Here is a 22091-nt window from a genome sequence, read left to right as displayed (position 1 = left end):
AATGATGTAAAGATGATGTTCAGTCTCTTCATCTTGAGGTTACTGCTAGCTTGCAAATAAACAATTTGAATTTGTCTGAAGTAGAATCAGAAGCTAGTTACATGAGTTGCTTGTGTTCATCAGTTTACCTTGGACAGATTTCCAAACATATGATGTATCTTACGGTAAATAGAACTGTTAGGTCAAAGGGTTGGTGTGTTTAGACGTTGATAGAGAAGACTACATTGTCCTGCGAAGGCTGTGCTCGGTTGTGTTTTGACCACGAGAGTGAAAGTATGCGTTTTGCTATCAGTCATCCTGATGCTAGCTAGCTATTACTAATCTTCTAATTTTTTTTTCTTTTTTCTTTTCTTTTCTTTTATGGTTTTTCGAGACAGGGTTTCTCTATAACTTTGGACCCTGTCCTGGAGCTAGCTCTTGTAGACCAGGCTGATCTCAAACCTACAGCGATCCACCTGCCTCTGCCTCCCAAGTGCTGGGATTAAAGGCATGCGCCACCACTGCCCAGCCAGTCCTCTAAATTTTAAGGAGCATGGTAAAAAGTTGTGTTAAAACTAGAACTGTCTCGAAAAATCCAAAAAAAAAAAAAAAGAAAAGAAAAAAACTAGAACTGCCAGGCATGGCGGCACACACTTTTAATCCCAGCATTTGGGAGACAGAGTTAGGCGGATCTCTGTGAGTTGGAGCCCAGCTTGGTCTGATCATGAATTCCAGGCCAGCTGTGGCTACATAGTAAGAATCTGTCTCAAAACAAACAAACAAGCAAATAAAACCGTATTTATCTTAGCCACTCGTTATGAATTGTGCATTCAGTGCCCATTTCTGCCCCACCCCCTCCTCCAGTACTAGGGATTGAACCCAGGGTCTTCTGAATGGAAGTCAGTGCTTTATCATTAGGCGTTCATCCCCAACCCTGACTCTTTCTTTTTAGTCTGAAATTAAATGCATTGGAGGGCCTTGGGAAATAACAATGATCCAATATTTGTGTAGACCTTTTTAGCCTATGGATTCAGTCATAGAGAAATAGAGCAGTGTCCCGGACTCCCATAGATCCACTGCCCACCTCAGTGTGGCCACTGCTCGCAATGGAGATTGGCCAAGTGAGGAACACAGTTTGCTGTTTCTCGTGTATTCTTATTGAAGGGGCTGTTGCTGGGAGCAGCAGAGTGACACGGTCCCAGGCACTTTGTCTCCGGTTCATTACTGTGGTTGCCACAGTGATCTTGTCTCCTGGCTTTCAGGATTAAAGTCACCAGCTTTTCTTTAAGGTTGAAATAAAACAGTACCAACGACAAAGGTATCCCCACTGTGCACCAGAGGTCGCTTTTTAAACTCGCTCTGTTGGGATTCCCTTCCAGAAAAGGCGGTCCAGCAGGCAGGTGAAGCGGAAGCGATACACTGAAGACTTGGAGTTCAAGATTTCTGATGAGGAGGCAGATGATGCAGATGCTGCTGGAGGAGACTCTCCATCCAACACCTCACAGTCGGAGCAGCAGGTCGGCAGCTGGGCGTGGGTGGACCGGAAACTCTCACCTGGTGTCTGAGCAGTCAGCGCCGTGGCAGGAGTGGACATCAAGCGGTGGGAGAGTCTGCTCGTGTGGGCTGATGTGCCAGGGGAAAGTCCTCGTTCAGTAGTGTCTTAAAAATCCCTGCTCACTCAAATTCGTTTTTATGCAAGGCTATGATATGCAATTTGACACAATTTTGGAGAATTAATGGTCTCTGCCGAGGAAGAATTTCAGCAAGATTCTCGGGCCCTGGATTTACCTCTGGGAGCTCAGCGCTGTAAACGAACTATAATAAACCGCTGAAGCTCACCTCCTGCTGCTCGGCACCGCCAGAACCGCTTTATGAAATTACTGCCTTGGAGTACCCAGCAGGGCACACTTTCTTTTCTGTGCAATGTAAATGATGGATAAAACAGTTTGTATGAAACACGGGAAGAACGTAGAATTGATTATTGTAAAGATTTTATTTATTCATTCTTTTTGCTATTACTGTGCTTTAGTTAACAGACTGGTAGCCAGTTGCAAGGTCTGTTAAATGCAGCTTTGTACTTAGCTGGCAGTTTGTCCTCTGTTAAATTCGTGGACGTGTTTTACACCACAGAGAAGGGCTGCCTCCAGTAACAGAGTGATGGGACTGTTTACCCCAGGAGTGTGGATGCAGAAGAGTCGCTCTCACTCACTGGTTACTTTTTCTTGGCAGCCAGAGAGGGTGCCCTGTGGCTTGAGGGACCTGTGCAAGTCTCTATAATTAACCACACAATCAGGAAGTTATAAACATAGCTCTTCCTTTCGCCTCTCTGTGCATTTGGGCTTTCTTGTTTTTAGTAAGTTTTCCCACTCGTGGCTTTGGACCAAGTGATTTAAAGGGTGTGGAGGCCTGGGCGGGGGGGGGGGGGGTGTTTCCTGCTGGCTTTTGTACCCCAGGTCAGAGGTTTTCCGTTTGGACTGACTGATGCCGCTATCTCTCTTGCAGGAATCTGTTGATGCAGAAGGCCCAGTGGTAGAGAAGATCATGAGCTGTCGTTCAGTGAAGAAGCAGGTGAGCACCGTGCAAAGGTGGAAACCCATGGGGTGGGACCTTCCAGGTTGTCTGCTGCCCCTGTAAGGTTCCACCGCGGAGCTGGTTACAATGGCAGGTGCCGGAGGATCAGGAGTTCAAGGGCAGCCTTTTCTACATGTGACCATTTCTCAGAAAAAGAAAAGCTCGGTGATTACATTATTGTAAATCGAAACTTCTGGTGATAGCTCAGATACCATCTGATATACTAGCACCAATACAAGTTGGGGCTGGGTAATTGACCTGGAATGAAATCAGAACTCCATTAAGCAATGAAATTAAGATGCATTAACCTTTATAACACTATTTGGAGAAGGCGAGAAACCCAAATACTCCAAAGAAATGTTTAAGACTTCCATAATTACAGACTGCCTTTTCCATAAAAAGCACTGGCGAAAAGACCTTGCTCTGGGAGCTCCCTTGGAAACGCCCCTATCAAGATCTGTTTATTATTGGGGCAAGGATGTTTTACCAGACCTCCGATGACATTTTGCATATCTAGCTAATGTATTCAAACTCTCTTTATGTCCACTGCAAAGTGGATGCTGGTCAGCAGAGGCACCTGCCAGTGGGCAGCAGGTGAACTGGTGCCGAGCGAAGTTAGGATGGAGAAGGCCAGCCCTTTTTCTCTAACCAGTGGGACGTCACCCAGTTTGGGAGATGCTGAGCTTGTGTCTCTAGAAAGTAGGTACTGTGGACATAGGTCAGTCAGTCACGCCAACATAGTTCTTTTCGTTTTTCTCTTAAGTTGAACGAAAGTGCACATTTCATTTTTTAATATGTACAACAAATGTAGCTTCTTTTAGTAAAGTGTATGCAAAGTATAGTTTCCCAGTAGCCAGGAGGTAGAGTAGCAGAACTATGGGACTTAACATTGATTTTAATAATATCCCAAAGCTTATCAACTATCAGATGGCAGAAAATAAAACAAGCCAAATAGACAGAGCCACCACCAGCAGCAACAAGTCCCAGAGCCCATAGGTACTTCCGGAAGTATGTCTGTTGCAGTCATTATTGGGGGCTGGAGAGGTAAGTCCGCAGTTAAGCATGCTTCCTGCTTCTCCAGAGGACCCGAGTTCAGTTCCCAGCACCCTTGTTGAGTGCGTCACAATCACGTGTGACTCTAACTCTTGGTGACTCAGTGCCCTCTTCCTGCCCCAGTGGGCACCCATAGCCACGTGCACACACATAGACACGGAAATGAAAATAAATCTTTTTTTTTTTTTTCTGAAAAATAAGAGGTTAGCCAGGTGTGGTGGTGCACACCTTTAATCCCAGCACTCGGGAGGCAGAGGCAGGAGAATCTCTGTGAGGTTGAGGCCAGCCTGGTCTATAGAGCGAGTTCCAGGACAGCCAGGGCTACACAGAGAAACCCCGTCACCTGGTGTGTGTGGAGGGAAGAGGCTATTAAAATAGCCATTGTGCCAACAGTGGACTTGTCTGTGCCTCCTGCTATAGTTCACTTTTTTTCTTAGGTGACTTGGGGTGTGTATTTTATCAATTTATACACCACATGTTCATATAAAAGCTCTCAGGGGCAACAGAGTCGAGTTAGTGAGTTTGGGTTTGCAGCCTCTTGCCCTGGTGGATTAAATGATAAAACTAAGCCATATTTGCCACCTGTTGAAACAGGCATGAGTACCACTGAACTCATTAGAAACACTGCCCTTTTTCCTGGTAACTCTAGAACTATTCATTTGGGAGTTAGAGATCTATGCTAAAGTTTAAACAGTTGGCACGCTTTAAAGAGTGGTCTCCCTCACTGAACTGAGGCGGCTTGTTTGAGTCGACAGCATGTTGTGGGATGGGGGACACTAACTTCTGTTGCATCGCTGGTTCTTCAGCAGGCATGCTCTGCAGGTTTGGAGGTGCAGACTACAGTCAGCTCTGATCTTCACAGCGTTATACTTGGTGTAGGGCATGGCTTTTCTGTTTTGCCTACTTGGGAGCACCTATTTTTTTCTCTCTGCTCCCCTTTACGGACAGGCATCCTTGGGTTAGGAAGAGACAGTACCACCTTCTATGAACTTACCATACATACATACCTTACAACCTCCCTGTAGCTTCCCAGAAGGCATTAGAAGTCACTTCAGATGTATATGAGGATGGAGCAGTCATTGCGATGGTTCTTAACTCTCCTAATGCTGTGCCCCTTTAAGACAGCTCCTCGTGTTGTGGGGACCCCCAACCATAAAATTACTTTCACTATACTTCATAGCTGGAATTTCGCTGCTTGTGGTGAGTTGTAGTGTAAACATCTAATGTGCATTATGTCTGATATGCAGCCGCTGTGAAAGGATTATCACACACACACACTCACTCAAAGGGTCGTGACCCACAGGTTGAGAATGACTGATTATTGACTTGGGGAATCTGAAAATGGAGAAAACTCCTGGGAGGAGTTCCCAGGAAGACAGGGACTGGCTGAAGTCAGGGACAGGGGGCGGAGACTGTCTGCAGCTGTTCCTCTGTTGCTGTCTCCTAAAGATCATAAAGACCCGTTCAGAGATACTTTAAACTGTTCTCGGTATAGGTTGCTTTAAGTTATCACTTGGAAAAACACTGGGGGACAATGTTGTGCGTGGAAGCAGAAGGAGATTTGAGATTTTTTCCCCCTGGATTCTAACTGTGCTTGCTGGTCTGTTTCCTATTACTTTGAATAGTGTAAGGATTGGCTGTGAGAAGAGCGCTCTCTTTCCCTCGTGTGTGTGTGTGTGTGTGTGTGTGTGTGTGCATATGTGTCACTGTGTAGCTGTCTGTTAATTCCGTGGAGACACCCTGTGAATGCCTCAGGCCTGTCCTGAGAGTGCTAGCATCTTAGGGACTCAGTGGGTTCCAAAGTCAACCTCCTCCATCCTGCAGCCTCGCAAAGCCGGAGATCCATTATGATGGAGTTCTGTAAGCTCACCGCTCAGTGTAGCACACCATGTTAAAGGGTGCGGCTGGGCATTTATATATTGTGTTAAACACAGTTAGTATACCCGAGACATGAACCTTGAGGTAAGTTTGAATACATGAATAGATCTTTAGATCACATAGATCTTGACTTTTCCACATTTTGTCACAGCACTTGTGTGTGCCATCCTTCTGCAGAAAATAATTCAAGTCCTTTTGGCTCATAAGGGGAGAGGTATGGGGCAAATTCTGAATGAACTCTATTCTAGTCCCTAAAATTCTTTTATTTTTTAAACTTACTTACATGGTATGCTTTCTCCATAAGAAGTTACTTTATAATTCCAAGGTGTTTGTCTTAATTTCCCTGAATCAAGCCAAATGATAAAAAAGTAGCTTATAAAATTAAATGCAGTCCCAGCCTGAAAACCTGTCTTAAAGGGGCACAGCATTAGGAAGGCTGAGAGCCACTGCAATGACTGCTCCGTCCTCACACGCATCTGTAGCGATTGCTAATGCCTTCTGGGGAGCTGCATGGGGTTGCATAGACGGTGCTATCTGTTCCTTGTCTGTGAGTACCTGTCCATAAAGGTGACATATTCCCTAGATTGTCCTTATTTTCTTATTAAGTAGACTATAACTCTATTTTTGTTGGGGTATGAAGGAGGTTAGGCCAAAAGTCGAAAGGAATTTATACCTGCACTTTATTATTTTTTGTTGGGATACTTACTCAATTTTTGTTCATTATTTAATAATACATTCCCTTTGTTTGGTGCGGTGTAGTTTTGAGTAGGGAACCATCTAGTTTAGAAAGGCCGTCCCTTTTTTCAGATGAGGCCTTGCTATGTGCGGATTCAGGCCAGGTTAGAGAAGCAGGCTCTCTGCCTGATGTAAGTTCTTGGTCACACTAACAATGAGGCAAATATGTTAATATATGCAAAACATCATTTCGTGTACATTGCCACGATTCCATACACTCATCTGGGGGTGGACGGAATCCATATTTTTCAAATGTTCTTTTGAACCCATGAACGTGCGTGGTATTGTGTGTAAGCCTGTGTGCAGCTGTAAGTTATCACGCCGTCATTCCCTGAGTCTGCACATTATGGGATAGTGTCTGCCCTGGTGGTGTGGGTGCTGGAGGCTGGAGAAAGTAGCTGTCTTTAGTCAGTTCTTGAAGTGGTGCCGAGGCTCGTGGATCTACACATTCTCGGGAAGACAAAAGATGGTCAGCATGTGCAGATTTATGCGAAAGCAAGCATCAGCTGTAGAGCAAGATCGTGGCTATGTTGCACATGTGCTCACTTAAACAGGATGCTACATGTTTATTTACTTGGGGACCCAGCGGTAATTCCTCACCAGTTCTGGTGGTAACTGAACTGGTGGTCTCAGCCCATTTTCTTCTCCCAGACAGCTCTAGAGCCTCTTGGTCGGCTTCAGCAGGTGCCCCAAGGAATAGACGATCGTGACAGGAAGTGGGCAGTAATGCCTTGTAGACAGATGCTTTCTGGGAGCAGAGCTGAGACCGAATAAACAATCTCCACTGCTGAAGGATTAGGCCCATGTGTCAGTGCCATCCAGGCTTCTTGGCCCCTGTATCCATGAAGGCAGAAAGGGCAGTATGGGAGGAGGAGAAAGAAGGAAGTCAGAGGTCACGATACTGTCTATAATGATGGTTTTTTTGTCGCCTCCTGGGAGAGGCGTCACTTTGAAAAATTATTTCACAGAAATCTGGGTTGCACCCCAGGTTTGTAAGAGCACGGTGACTTAAGATCCACTTTGAGGTTGAGTTTCAGGACATGCTGTAAAGCCCCCCACTTTCCTGGCTGTCTGTTTTCATCATTAATTCGCTTCTGAAGTCCCTAATTCTGTACCAATGTAATATACCTTGAACAGGAGAGGATGAGAAAAAATACTGGGCTTAGAGATGGTAGGTCGAGTCCTGGACGGGTTGTCACTTGAAGTGAACAACGAAGTGACCTAGGTTCGGGTGCTGCTGCATCTTGAGGTGTGGACAGTCATTTCTTTTCATTTTGGATAAATAAAAGCTGAATATGTTTTTTGTTTGTTGTTTTTTTTTTTTTTTTTTGGTTTTTTGAGACAGGGTTTCTCTGTGGTTTTGGAGCCTGTCCTGAAACTAGCTCTTGTAGACCAAGCTGGTCTCGAACTCACAGAGATCCGCCTGCCTCTGCCTCCCAAGTCCTGGGATTAAAGTTGTGCACCACCACTGCCCGGCTGAATCTGTTGATTTTTAAAAACTACTCTGTAGTTTGGATCTTTCATAGGCCCGCTTGGGTAAAGTCAGATGTTGATAGGTGTTGACCGCACACTAGAATGTTTAGGCTTCTCGTTGGTAAGAAGTAGTTTAAAATGTAGGTTTAATTGAAATTGATAAAGGTTGTGAAGGAATTCTAGCTAGATGACAGTCTTTAATCGTGGTTAGAGCATTGTAGATGGAGACCAACCCTAGTGCCTTTGTAAGAGGCCCGTCGTCCTCCACGCCTGCTCTTCTGTTTTAGCCCATGTTTCTATTCATCTTCATTTTCTTCCCCAATCCACGAGGCCACATGACACCCGTGTGTGGGCCTACAGGCAGGCAGGCCGGCTTGGGGGCTCCTGCAGCAGCGTAGAAAAACTTGCCGAAGCATGGATAAAAACATCTATGGCTTACATCTCTGCTTTCTCTGTGCACGCACTTGTAAGAAAGTGACATATTCTGAATTGTGTAGCAGTCTAAACCTAAAAGCATGAAGGGAAAGAGAGAGATGTCTAAGTCATAACGTTGACATTGTCTGGTATACCCCCTGGAGGCGGTCTGCCCACTGAAACTCTTGACTTGGAGGACATGCATCGCAGTTGTAACCCACCTCGATGGGACTGGAAGTGTTAATTTTATTTGGCTGCTGTGTGCGTGAGACATCTTGTCTGAGAGGTTTTAATTGTTCCACGGAGTACAACTCAAACCATGAACAGTGATGCACTGGATTACACCGTAAGAACAAGGTTTACTTTTATATGGTTTCTTGTTTAGAGTTATTAACTATATGGAGAAATAAATGTCTTTTAAATATTTTAAAACATTACAAAACCCACAATGTAAAGTTGCCATGAGGCAGCCAAAAATAATACATATGGCATTCAGGAGAGCAGTTGCTAATTGGCTGCTGCCTGAGAAAATGGTACACTTGGCGTCTACTTAACACTGTGGGTTTGGCAGGCAGCCAGGTTTGGGGTCAGGTTGCTGTGAATGGAGCTGCATGTGGTTAGGGAGGAGTTAAAATGATTCATGCCGTAGAATCACAGGCATGTTGAGTGGAGCAGCGTGCATGTGCCCCAGTGCGTCAGTCTCCAAGGCATGGGCGGCCAAGGCTCCCCATGTGCTCATCTCTCCAGGAAGACCTTCTCAAGCATCGTGTCCCCGTGTGGAGGCGTGCGTCACTGCCTTTGAAGCATTCCAGTACACAGTTTTAAGTGTGTGCCTCGATTTTCTCTTGTTGCAGAAAGAATCTGGCGAGGAGGTGGAAGTTGAGGAGTTTTACGTAAAGTACAAAAACTTGTAAGTAAATCGTGGCTTCTTTGCAGCGGGGAGGGGGTCCGCTTGGACTACGGAGCTTCCTAAGAATCTTGAGCATGGGAGCGTCGATGCGGTTTCTGTGGCGCCCCTGAAGGCTGTTTCCTGCTAACTGTGTTGTTTTGGGTGGCTTCATAGATGTTTCTGTGGAAAACATTTACCATGTAAAGGCTGATGAACCTCCTTATACAACCAAGAAGGTCTTTGTAGACAGAAACACCTGATGTGATACTAGACAAGAATTCTATAGTCCCTCAGAGACCCACAGACCCACACAGGGCTTCAGAGCACCGAGCCGCGGCTTCATGTGGGTTAGTTGCCATATTTGTTTAGTGGGCTTAATTTTTTTTTTCTTATCTGAATGGAAAAACACAGCCACCCTGACCATGATGTGGTATCTGTGTGCTCATGGTGGCCAGCCAGCATGCTTTTGGGATTGGTCTGTCATCTGAGCCCTTTCTACCCAGACAAGCAGCTGAGGACAGAGATTCTCATTGGTCACTTTGAGGTCATGTGCGCTCTCTGCTTTGTCCTTCTGAAGACAGACCCAGAAGCCTATGGGAATCCGTCCTGGGTTTTTAAAGAGGGGATAGGGTGTCATGTTTTCCTCCTTTTGTCCCTTGTTGGCTGGCATTGTGTAAAATGCAAGGTCACTCTTCTGAAAAGGCTGTAGGCAAAATGTTTTCTTAAGTAATAAGATGGAGGTGTCTCTCAGTTTTATCATGGGAACCAGAGAAATGAGTCTGGCAGTACAAAATGTTCAGTAAATGTTAGCTGTTGTCATCGTGTGTCCTCACGGTGAGTTCCCATAGGCTCAGACTGCTCACCTGACGCGGTTTCCTGCGGGGTAATCCTTAAGGCTAGAACAATAGGCAAAGGGGGGGTAACCTAAATAAGCTGGAGGGGGAATTCCCTTGGATGTATCAAACCAAACAGAGGGCTGAGGTTGATTGACATGTAATTGCACCACCAGACAGGCATCAGAGACAGAGTGGCAATGGGACCTAAGTGTCGCCATCCACTCCCCTGTGGGAAGAGAAGAGCACAGGCTCTGTACCAGGCGCCGCTGCCAAGAAGAAAGAGAACTTTCAGACACTTACACAGCGTGAGGAGTCCTGAGAGCTAGTTTTCTGTGAGATGCTTTGGAGACGTCAGGGAAGTTAAACTTCCTATAGACGTTTTTCTTACTTCGTTTTAATGCAAACTCAAATTCGTAGAAAAATTGTAGAAGCAGTTGGTAGGATTTTTTTTTTATTGTGATGATTGTATATCTGAAATACTTGGGGTTTATTAAATGTGGTGTTGCTTGCTAAGTCAACCCATGGTTCCTTTCATGTGGGGTGTTTGAGTTTCTAACTTAGGGATGACCTTTCTTCTCTGCACTGGCTAATGTACAGCCATGCGAACCTGCGGGTTCATTCGGAGAGATTCGAGTTCTTCGCCCAAGAAGAAGTGTTTATTTTGCTCTCGTCACCCCAGATGGAGCTGGTGGAAGTCCCTTCCAGTTGGCTCCACTTTCCCCTTCCCCGTCTCTGAGCACTGACGGCAGAGCGTGTTCCCGGGTCATCCTGTCTCGGCAAGTAGCAGTTGTGCAATCAGCCTTCTCCTCACAAGTTCTGGGGTTTTTATTGGATGAGAGAATGTGCAGGAGCCAAACGTAGGCTGTGAGCATGCTCACTGCTGCCGGGAAGCCGCTGTCTGGAGACGTTGCTAGGATTGTGGACACACCTCAAACACATACATACACATGATCTGCAGGCACGTGTACCTGTTTATCATACATATGTATTTGCCTGCGCCTGTGCACTCACCTGCCTACCTAACAACAAAACAGTTCCTTCTGTTGACGGTTCTAGCATCGGCCCCCACATCACAGAGTAGCCTCTGCCTTTTCTCCTTTCTGTGTTAGCAATCCCCCTCTTCAACCATAAAAGCTTGGATCTTATTGTCTGTCTTTACATTTTTTTTTTTTTGCCAGCCTTAGAATATATAGGAAATGAATTAAGAATGACTGGCTGAGAATTGTGTGAGTCAGAAGCCTCTTTGTTTCCTTGTTTGCATGTTTTGTACTTAGTTGGATAGAGTAGAGGTTAAATACTTTCCTCAGAATTTCCTTACATTCCTAGGTCCCCATCATTGCATTCTTTACTTCACAGACCAGTGGATTTACCAGTTTCAGGTTATGCCTTAGTTTTCTGTGCTTATTAATTACAGTATAAATTTTAAAGCTTGGGGCTGGTGAGATGGCTCAGGACTCATGGACAGACCTGACAACTTGAGTTTGAGCCTCAGATCTCACAAGGTTGACAAGGAAAAATCAAACCAGACAGTCTTCTCTGACTTCCATGTGTGCACCAACTGACTCTTTCCCCAATGAATGTAAAAGTTCCATAGCTAGACATATCTGTCTTATATTGGATCTGGCTTCAAGTCATACTAGAAAGTCCTTCTGTCCTGTGTGCAAGTAGAATTAGCCCACACTTTCTTTTGCTGTGCTCATGTCTTTTCTGCTTAAAGGCATGATGTGTATGGTATTCGTTCTTTCCAGCGGTGTTGTGTGGAAGTCACAGCATGTCCTGAGATTTGGATGGTCAATGTCAGCCAGTTGGTATGATGCCTTGGAAGGAATCAGAAGGCAGGGTCGAGATGAGCTGTCTAGGGCTGCTGCTGCTGTAGCATGGCTGTGAGTAGACGTTCACTCCAAAGACTCACGAGGATTGTATACTAAATGCTTACCCAGGACCGTGGTTGTTGACAGCAGTATGTAATTCTGTGTGCTGCAGCCGGCAGTGTAGTAACTTTCCACTGTTACCTGGGTGACTTACGGTCCTGAGGCCTTGCAGTGTGGACACCACCAGGCAGTGGGAATTTTCTAGGTCCTTTGCAAAACTATGGGACCACAATCTGCCTTACATGATCTGTCATTAATCGAAACGTTCATGAGCTGGATGATTCTAGCTCTGTAGTTAAGTTCGTCTTTTCCATGGTAATTTGAGATGTAACTATTGTGTGCTAGCATGCTTATTTGTATTTTGTGTCTACCTATACTCTCTTCTGTTTTCTCTGCCGTATGTGTACACATGTGTTTGCATGTAGGCACATGTATGTGTATGAGTATATGTGTATACTATACATGGGTGGGGAAGCATTGGGAGTCTTCTTCAATCTCGACTTACCATGTTCATTGAGTCAGGGTCTCAGTTGAACCCAGAACTCAGCCATCAGCTTTTCTGGTTACCCGTATCAGACAAGGCTTTACCTTTTGAGTTCTGAAATTATAAGCAGCTCCCATTCCCACCTGGCGTTTATGTGGTTTTTATGAGTCCAGACTTCTAAGACTTAATGTCTTAGTTAAAGTTTCTCTCGCTGTGATAAAGACGCGAGGGATATCAGCACAGAAACTCAAATCGAGCAGGGAGCGTAGCAGAAGCCACAGAGGGGATATTTAATGGCTTGCCCCTCATGGTTTTCTCAGCCTGCTTTCTTATACCATCGGGAACCCCCAACCTGCAGAAGGCTGGGCCCTGCCACATCAGTCACCAATGAGAAGAATCACTATAGTATTGCTAACAGGCAGTCTGATGGGGGCCTTTTCTCAAATGAGGTTCTTCTTCCCAGATAACTTGTATGAAGTTGACAAACAACAACAGTAACAACAAAAAACCCCAACCCCACACAATAGACCCCCTTCTTAACTTGATAGACAAACACATCATATAATTAAATTATAACCTTCTCCTTCTTGTTCATCTCTGAGATCACATATTAACATTGATATTACAATATATCACATCCCAATTTATAAAGTTCCACAGCTTATAAAAATTCAAACTTTAAAAGTCCAGTCTCTTTAGAATACCCAGAGTCTCTTTCAAAGCTAAAAGCATCTCAACTGTGGATAATACTGTAAAATAATACTAAAAAATAATAACTTCCGAATTTATTTCAAAAAGGAAGAGCCAGGGTACAGTTATATTCAGATCAAAGCAGAACCGAAGTCCAGCAGTGTAATGAATAAGCAGTGTTGTGTGTCTGGGGTTTACTCTATGACAGGGGGTTCTCAACCCTCCTGATGCTGCAGCCGCTCTCTGCAGCCCCTCATGCTGTGGGTTGTGAACCACAGGCCAAGAACTGTTGCTCTAGGATCTTCTGGACTCTGGGGCCTGGGCCATCTACTGTACTCACAGCTTGTCCTAAACCCAGCCTGGCTCCACGCCATGCCTGCTGCTGTCCCTGGTAGTCCACCCATGGTACTGACCTCTCCACAATGCTGGGTCTTCTCTACGGCTCTGCTGCACCTGTTCCAGTAACCTTTCCTAGGCTCTCTTCAGGGACTCTGGCCCTGCCACATGGTGCCAGAGTCTTAGTTTTGCACCACGAGCCCTTCAATTCTGGGACTTCACTGCAATTGAGGCTACACCTTCACTAATATCCTCTTCTGGCTTCTCACTGTGACTGGCCTCAGTCATTCTCCTTGACCCCTTCATGCCTTGAAAATTAGTACCACACCAGAGACTTTTACACGCTACCAAGTTCAAGTTACAGCATCACGTACAGCCTTTGTCCCCTCTGGACCACAGAGCTATGTGCTGACCCCGAGGAAACACTTTCCAGAAGACTTCACCTTGAGTGGCTGGTCTCTTTATTACAGCTGATTCTTCAGTCCCAGCTGACCAGAACCACGGATTCTTAATTCAAAATGCTGAACAATTCAGTAGTGTTTAGGGGTCTGAACTTCTCCCTGAAACTTCACAAGCCAGGCCTCCATCATCTGCACAGGTCTCACAATTCTTACCTTCCAAGCTCTCAGAGGACAGCCCATTGGCCTCTTGAGCATGCTCTGTGGCTTTTCCATGCCAGAGTGTACATGTCACCTCCTCTAAAACACATGGTCTGTCACAGCAATACCCCACTCCTGATACCAATTTCTGTCTCAGAGTTTTCATTGCTTTGATAAAACACCATGATCAAAAAGCAACTTAGAGAGGAAAAAAGTTTGTTTGGCTTACATTTCTCAAGTTACAATCCTTTAAGGGAAGCCAAGACAGGAACCTGGAGGCAGGAACTGAAGCAAAGACCATGGAGGAGTGCCATTTACTACTGGTTTGCTTCCCATGGCTTGATCGCCTGTTTTCTTATAGCACCCAGGATCACCAAACCATAGATGGCATTGCCTAGAGGCCAATCTTAATTGGGATTCCCTCTTCCCAAATGACTCTTGATTGTGTTAGGTTAACAAGAACAACAAAAATAGAACAGCTTGTGGGGTAGTTAATGTACTAATCAGAAGAGTGGGGGACTGATCACTGTGTCTTCATGTCAGGACCGTATTACTTAGGAACTGTGTTCTGTATTTTGCTATCTGATGTTTCCTAGTTGCCCCTTGTTTTTAATGTTTCTATAGATTTTGTTGCATGTTTAGTTTTATATAAACAGTTTTGTGTGAACTTGTCTATTTAAACGAGAATGCTTACTTCCATTTTTCTCTATATTGTGTTACACTTATAAATTTGTGACATAGGCTGTTGACTTTGCATGGTATAGAAGCCCGAGAGTCCTTTTCGTCGAATCAGTGTTATGTTTGGGTCCCTTAGGACACATTTGTATATTTTGTGTTAAATTTACTGCCAAACCCTTTGTCTTTGTTGCTGTTGTGGAAGAAGTTTTCTGGAATCATAATGCTCACTCATTGGCTGTTTTTGTGAATGACGCCTGCTTATTAACTTCCACGTGCAAATTTTGCTTTCTTCTGCGTTACTGATTTGCTTTATTCTTTGAAGTAGCTTTTCTAACTGATTCATTAGAGGGTTGCTGTGTATGTGTGTATGTGTGCGCGCGCACACACGCTTGTACATAATCACATAGTCTGCAAATAGAGATAGCTTATTTAATAGCATTGGCGAGTACCTCTGATAGAAACACTACTGCATAATCGTGGCTATCCGTGCCTTCCTTGTTCCTGATCTTTTTGGAAAAGTCTTTGTTACTTCTCTTGTCTAATAAGACCTGACTTTATGATTAAAGCCTACATATTTACTTACGTTAATGAACTACCAATCAATTCCTAGTTTCCTGGATTTTAAGACAGCCAGTGTAAGTTGTTAAGGCAATGTTTGACACCAGTTGGAATAATTGTGTGATTTTTTTTCTCCTTATGTGTATATTAATATTGTTTATTTTAAAATACATTTCCTAACACTAAACAAACCTTATATTACTGGAGGAAATCTTACTTCTTGTTTTTTCTTCCTCTTTTCCCCACCTGGTGGTGTGGGGAACTGTCACTTGGTGTGTCAGTCTGTCTGGGGACAGCTTGCAGGAAGGAGTTAGTTCTTTCCTTCTACCCTGTGGGTTCCGAGGATTGAAGTCAGGTCATCAGATTTGGTGGCAAGAGTCTCTTGATGGCTGAGGCCTCTCTTTGGTTCATCTGCTTGCTGTTTTCTTAAAGTAGCATGGGAATGTTTGCTAGTGATTTCCCCAGAACCCTCCACTAACACGTAGAAATAGAGACATTAATTTCCCCTTTGTACCACCTTTGTCAACGTTAGGTATAAATATTATTTAACTCATTTTGTAAAGAAAGATTATGTCTTGAAATGAGTTTTTTCAGTGTCCATAAGCCATGTTCTTGCAAGCCTTCTTTCAGATTATTTATTAGTCTTCATGCAGTTGACTCCATGAACATTGTCTCGTGTTTTCCATGCTAACGTCTGTCAGAAAGTGTTCTGCATTGTTGACTTGATTCACTAAGAGACAGTAGCCAGCCTTTGACTCAGTTTCTTTTCTTTCTTCTTTTCCTGATTAATCCTCCATAGTGGGTTTTCAGTGTCAAGTTTAGAAGGTGGAGTCACTGACTGAGAATTTCAGATCGCAGGTGACAGTGCAGGGCCAGATCCACCTGTCCAAGTGCTTGTGTCCAGCTTGGGGCCGACCTGGTGGTTCCATACATGTTTGTTCCTTTCTCAAGGCTAGAATTGTAACCGCCGTGTGTCTTTTTCTGTCAGTTAGCTAGAAGACAGTAGGCTGTTTGCTGGTTTTTTTTTTTTATTATAGTTGTATTGCTTAGTATTTGCTAGAAAATTGCACAAATTGAAAGCATAAAACACAGTATTTGTTGGTTTACTACTCATGGTAATTATTAACATTTTGACGTTTGCACAGTTGGTCTATTTTCTCTTTCTCTCTCTGTGTGTGTGTGCTTGTGTGTGTATGTGAGTATGAGTGTGGGGCTTAGATGAATTTGCATCTATGTAAGACACTTCTGTTTAAAATATTTTCCTCTTTCGCCCAACTTTACTATTTAATCTGAAAAGACATGTTAGGACATAATATCAATATAAAACGTTTTGAAGATTCTGCAGTTGCCATTTCATTTCTGGGTAGCAGTATCTGGATGCTAGAAGAGTTGCAGATCCAAGTCTTCCCCTCTTCCTCCCTTAGTGATCCTGGGGACGGACCCCAGCGTCTTGCACATGCTCGGGGCACAACTACATCCCTGGCCCTTAGTTTTTTAAAGACAGGGTTTCACTAAGTCCCTACACTGCCCTTGAACATGCTCTCCTCTCCTCTCTGCCTCCCAGGGGCCATGGATTTTAGGCATGGGCCTCCATGCTTAGTACCAGCTTTTTAATGTCATAGATGGGAAGAGAAACGAGATGATAGGAACTGTTAAGGACACTGATAGGAAGATGGTACAAAATTATATCAAAATATCAAATAGAACAATGTATCGATTGTCCTTTGAGTCTATGGAAGGAGAGGGAGTGTCTAGAATATGTTCAGGTTAAGAAAAGACAGAACTGTGCTCATGCAAGTGAGTTTGGAAAATGGGCGCTGACTGGTAAGAGGTAGCCATTCGCCGGTGAGTGTGTCTGAATGAAAAATCAATCCTGAGGGACATGGTTTCGAGCTTCTAGAAGAACACACACTAATAACGCAGGGATGAGGCGGAGCTCTATCTGTCAGAGGGGCACGAGCCAGAGCCACGCCAATCATCAGGGCCTGTGTTTAGGCCTTGGGTGAACGAGAAACATACTGGTTCCCTTATCCATCCCCAAAGCAACTGAGGCTTTAAATTGGAGTTCTTCTGACTTGATAAGAACCTTTGATTTCTCAAAGATAAAAGACTCAAAACATTTTGTAATTAAGGCCACCAAGTAGTGCTAATTGTTTGATACTGGTATATAATCTGTTAACTTAGGGCATCACCTTGCTCTCAGGCTCTTTTCTGTTTGTTTGTTTGTTTTATTGATTGACTTTAATTAAAAAAAATTATAAGTAGTGGGTAAAGCACAAGGTTTGACAGATAGCAGCTTTTAAGTACAATTGCATTGTCAATTTTCTCTTGTTTTCCAACATTAGTGGCTATATAGAATGTTGTTTGGCGCTATCAGTAATCATTAATTAAGTGGGGGTTTTGTGAACGATTTTTTTTGATGATTTTTAAGAAAATAAGACAAATGCACTGATTATGTTTCAAGGATGCTGTTTGATTCTTTCAGCTCTTATCTTCATTGTCAGTGGGCGTCTGTGGAAGATCTGGAGAAAGATAAGAGAATTCAGCAAAAGATAAAACGATTTAAGTCAAAACAGGGCCAGAACAAATTCCTTTCAGAGGTATGAACTACCTGATCAATCTTTGAAATGTTTTCTTTATTAAAATACTCGAAAGTTTGAATTTTCGGTCAGTAAGCTATAAACAAAGACTGGCGTTCCTCATTCGGTGCTGTTACTTGCGTATTGGTAACTGGTATTGCTAAAATTTGTAAACAGGAAATTTCTCATTCTTCCCGTTGGCTTCATCTAGAAAATTCTGGTTCTCAGGGGATGTGGGAATAGCAGTGATGGTGTGGCTAATATTGTACAGTGAGCACAAGCTGGGAAGTGAACAAAGTGAACAGGCAGCAGTCTGCCAAGAGCAGGTCAGAACTTAGTAGGTCTGGAGGGTGTCCGGGTAAGTGTGGCAGATGGCTGCTGTTGAAGCCTGCGCCTCTCGCACAGGGCACTGAGCAGATGCTGTGTGCCGTTATATGGAGGGGAGGCAGTGTCTCCTACCCTGGCTCTCAGTTACAAATAGACAGAGATCGCTGATCTGCACGAGGAGAGGACCGGCTCCTGTCACGGTCAGTGAGGTTTTAAAGGATGGAGCATCCTTGACTCGAGACCACTAAGTTTCCTTCACTTATAAGACAAGAAGATTTGGAAAAACACCAACTCTCTAACTTTGAAAACGATGACTTGATGATTCCTTAGCTGCTCTCCTGAAGGAGTAAACCAGGGCCGGGCGTGGAGTAGTAGAGCACTTGCTTGCCTGTGTGAGACTCTGGGTTCAATCCCCCCACACTGACAGGGGCCAAAAGCAAAATGTAAATCACTAAGACTTAACTGGCTATAAACTGCTAAGAACATGAAGATTGTAAAATGCTGGCTGTTGGACAGCTGCCTTCATGTTTACTCCTTTGTGGGGCTGAGGGAGGTCAGAAAGAAGAGCCCTAGTATTCGGATGCCAGGATCCTCACAGGAGCCCCAGGGATTGAGTACGCTTTCCTGGAACCTGTCTCCAGGACACCTGCAGGCGGGCAGGGATTCTGAGGTGCTTTGCTCTGCCCTCTGGCCTCACCCTTCTGCTCTGCTGCCTCAGTAGCAACGAGTGCTCAACACCGAGAGGCTTGGCTACTGAGGGTGACTCCGTTCTCTCCCCTTGGAGATTATTAGGACAGTTCTTTCTTTGAAAGAGTGGTCTGTCAAACACAGAGCTGTGGGTTTCTATTTCTTGCGGCCTTTTTAATGAAAGCAAAGTTAAAATTTCCAGGCGCTGGGTGAGCAGCATCGCTAGAGAGGAGGGACCATATGTCCTGTTGATCTTATCTGAGGCTCCGTAGGAGGGCAAAGGGGAAGACACAGTGGGATCTCTTTCCCATCCTTAAGTCATGGTTCTGTTTTACAATTCATTTGGATTCTGGTTCCTGTAGTTATACACCCTTCAGGGAATTGTGCCTGGCCCTAATGTCCCGCCCATTTGTCTGAATTTGTCTGTGTAAGTCACTCACACCCAGGAACCCAGGATGAGAAGCGTTGTCTTCCTGGTGAAATGGCAACTAGAAATTTCAGTTCTATCCTGAATGAGAGTTAGCAGGAAAGGATACGACTCTGTCCATTTTTCATCTACACACACGCAGACCATCGGTGATCATGGCATCGCACGTCCCTCCCTTCTACACACACGCAGACCATCGGTGATCATGGCTTCACACAGCCCTCCCTTCTACACACACGCAGACCATCGGTGATCATGGCATCGCACGTCCCTTGACTCTGTTCCTGTAGGATCTCTGGCTATAGCTGCTCTTGTGTTCTATGCTGACACTTGGATTCCTGACTCTGCTGCATGTACAATCTGTTCAGGCCAGGACATGATGCCAGAGTGCTCCCTCAGCGGGAAGGGATGTAGGGGACTGAAAACTGAGCTTTGGCAGAGCTAAATGCATCCGTGTATTAACCCTTTAGGTGGAGTGGCCACTGTAGTGCACTCTCTCCTCACCGCTCACCTCTGTTAGAAAGCCCACAGCAGCAGAAGTATGGTTTTGCCTCTGTGCTGTTTGTTTCATAATTCATAATCGAAGCACCCAAGCTGGACATTTTAAGTGGGTACAAATAGCCCAGGGTGTGTGTCTTCCTTGAACATAGTATGTGACTGACAGCTCACTTTTCAAGGCATTGAGAATAAGACCTAACTGACTCCTAAATTGCCCTTTGCTTGTTAGATTAAAACCTGTTACCAAGCTAATCTGCAGCAACATATAACGATGTGGCTTTTGTTTCTGACTCAGACCAGAAATTTACAGATGTGGGCTCCTTTAAAGTATGACATGGCCTGTAACTTCGTGGGGGCCACTGTCCATTCTTTCATATGACTATAGCCTGTTTGAACTATACTATACTATACTATACTATACTATACTATACTATACTATACTATACTATACTATACTCTTGTATTCTTTCTAAGCAAGCCATGTTACTTTGCTTTTGTAAATATTGTTAGAATATCAGTTAAGTATTTCTACTTAGGCTTCATTTCTTTGAATTCGTTCACCCAAACACTCAGTGTTCAGTACAAATAAATCCCTGGAATGTTTAAGATCAGTCGGAAGACTGTTATCCTAAGGGAAGGCCTGCTATCGGCTGCAGAGGTTTCCAGACGGGAAACCTGCGGGTTTCAGGTTCATAGCCCATGCGCATCCCTCCCATACACGGCGGCTCACAGCATCAGAAGAAGCAGGGCTTCTGAGATGCACACCCATGTCCTGTGTGTGGCTCTGATTCTTCGCTGCAGACTGTACTTTCAAGAATGCTAAATGTATTGCATGCCATAAGCCTTTTGGATTGCTCATTAGTGAATTGTAATTTCACACTTCATTTGAAATATTCTTAAACATTCCCTCATAGTAAAGGGTTTCACACAGTAATTAAAATACTCAGCTCACAAAGTCTGAGAAGTTTGATTTCCTCACGGGGAGTGATTTTGTTAAATTGTAGCATTTCAATTAATATAATAGAATATGTCAAATACAAAGTTTGTGTTGCTGCGACCCAAACTATTATTGCCTAGTGAAAAGTGAAATAGTGTTTCTCTGAAGAAATGAATAAGCATTTTAACCTCTTTTCTTCCTTTGGAACAGATTGAGGATGATCTTTTCAATCCAGATTATGTGGAAGTTGACCGGATAATGGACTTTGCACGTAGCACAGATGACCGGGGCGAGGTAACACATCCTCTTCGTCACACAGGGTGGTTCAGGTAGCTCACACGTAGCACAGATGACCAGGGCGAGGTAACACATCCTCTTTGTCACACAGGGTGGTTCAGGTAGCTCACACGTAGCACAGATGACCAGGGCGAGGTAACATATCCTCTTTGTCACACAGGGTGGTTCAGGTAGCTTACACGTGTTGACAGAAGAGACAGAATCAAGGCCTGGTCCTGGTCAGAACATCCCATCACCACACGCTTGGTCTATGTTTACTTGATTTTTTGTTAGATTTGTGACTTAATAGCGCTAAATATTTTTGGTTTACAGTGAAGAGTTTCACTCTTAATATTTTCAGTCTGAGCTGTGTTAAAAGTTTCACAATTCTATGTTGATTAATAAAGACCTCAACATATTTTGCATATGTGTCTCATGCAACACAACATTTCCTTGTGAAATTGACGGCACACCTGTAACAGAGCGGAGTTTAATGGTAGTTGGCATTGAATGTGCTTAGTGACGCTGATGAGCTTCATTTAATGGGGTGTTCTGAGGATAGTGGACCCCAGTCCTGGCTCTCTTGTGTTTATAAACCTCTGAGATAGAAGGAACCCAATAGGGAAGTGAGGATGAGGAAAAGTCTGGTAACTATGTCTCTCAGTCACTGTGTGCCTCCCTGCCATGAGTTCGGGTGCTCCTGACCCTCCACGGAATTGAGCTTCCGACATTAGTGCTGAGTACTGGAGAGCCTCCGCAAAACGCTCCATCCTCCAAACTTTGTGTAATGAAACTTGCAGTGTTTCAGAGACCATGATGCCATCTTGGTTTTTACCTTGGTTGCCTTACTGTCCCAGACCAGATTTGCATTGTCAGGAAATATTTTTGACATGTCAGTGTACTTTGATCTTCAGCTGAAGATCAGCACACTGGCGTGTTTCTAAAGGGGACAAAGAATTCCTGCTGGCACAGGTCACCCAAAGCATTTTGCCCTTCATCCTTCCAGAACGCAAGTTCATTATCTTAATGTAGCTGAATGCAAACAGTCATTTTCCTCCGTTAAAAGAAAGGTAGATTTGTTTCATACATTTGTCTGTTTTTCGCTCTTCAGGCAACTATTCAATTATATTTAAAAAGGCACTAAGATGGTTTACTATGTAAGTTCAAGTATACTTGATGAATGATTGACAGATAAAAATGAGCCTTTGATTTGGCTTCTTGCTGTTCATTAGCTACTCCTTGATGTTTTGTTCATAAACCAACGATTCAGATACAAACTTAATTTTTTTTTTTTTGGTTAACATCCAGTAACACGG

The 22091-nt window shown here is 44.1% G+C and overlaps 1 protein-coding gene across 5 annotated transcripts in view; it reads left to right on the top strand.

Moving 5' to 3' along the window:
- Chd7 (chromodomain helicase DNA binding protein 7) overlaps positions 1 to 22091 on the top strand; it is a 179431-nt gene that overhangs the window by 116480 nt on the left and 40860 nt on the right. For all 5 annotated transcript variants that reach the window (XM_057790256.1, XM_057790257.1, XM_057790253.1 and 2 more), the window contains exons 5-9: positions 1359 to 1496; positions 2482 to 2547; positions 8958 to 9013; positions 17530 to 17644; positions 20710 to 20793. In XM_057790256.1, coding sequence (XP_057646239.1) covers positions 1359 to 1496; positions 2482 to 2547; positions 8958 to 9013; positions 17530 to 17644; positions 20710 to 20793 — 459 coding nt within the window. The remainder of the gene's footprint in view (positions 1 to 1358; positions 1497 to 2481; positions 2548 to 8957; positions 9014 to 17529; positions 17645 to 20709; positions 20794 to 22091) is intronic.

The sequence above is a fragment of the Chionomys nivalis genome, chromosome 16, assembly GCF_950005125.1.
Source record: "Chionomys nivalis chromosome 16, mChiNiv1.1, whole genome shotgun sequence".
Taxonomy (NCBI): domain Eukaryota; kingdom Metazoa; phylum Chordata; class Mammalia; order Rodentia; family Cricetidae; genus Chionomys; species Chionomys nivalis.
The sequence above is the reverse complement of the archived record's forward strand: the minus strand, read 5'-3'. Positions and strand labels throughout refer to the sequence as shown.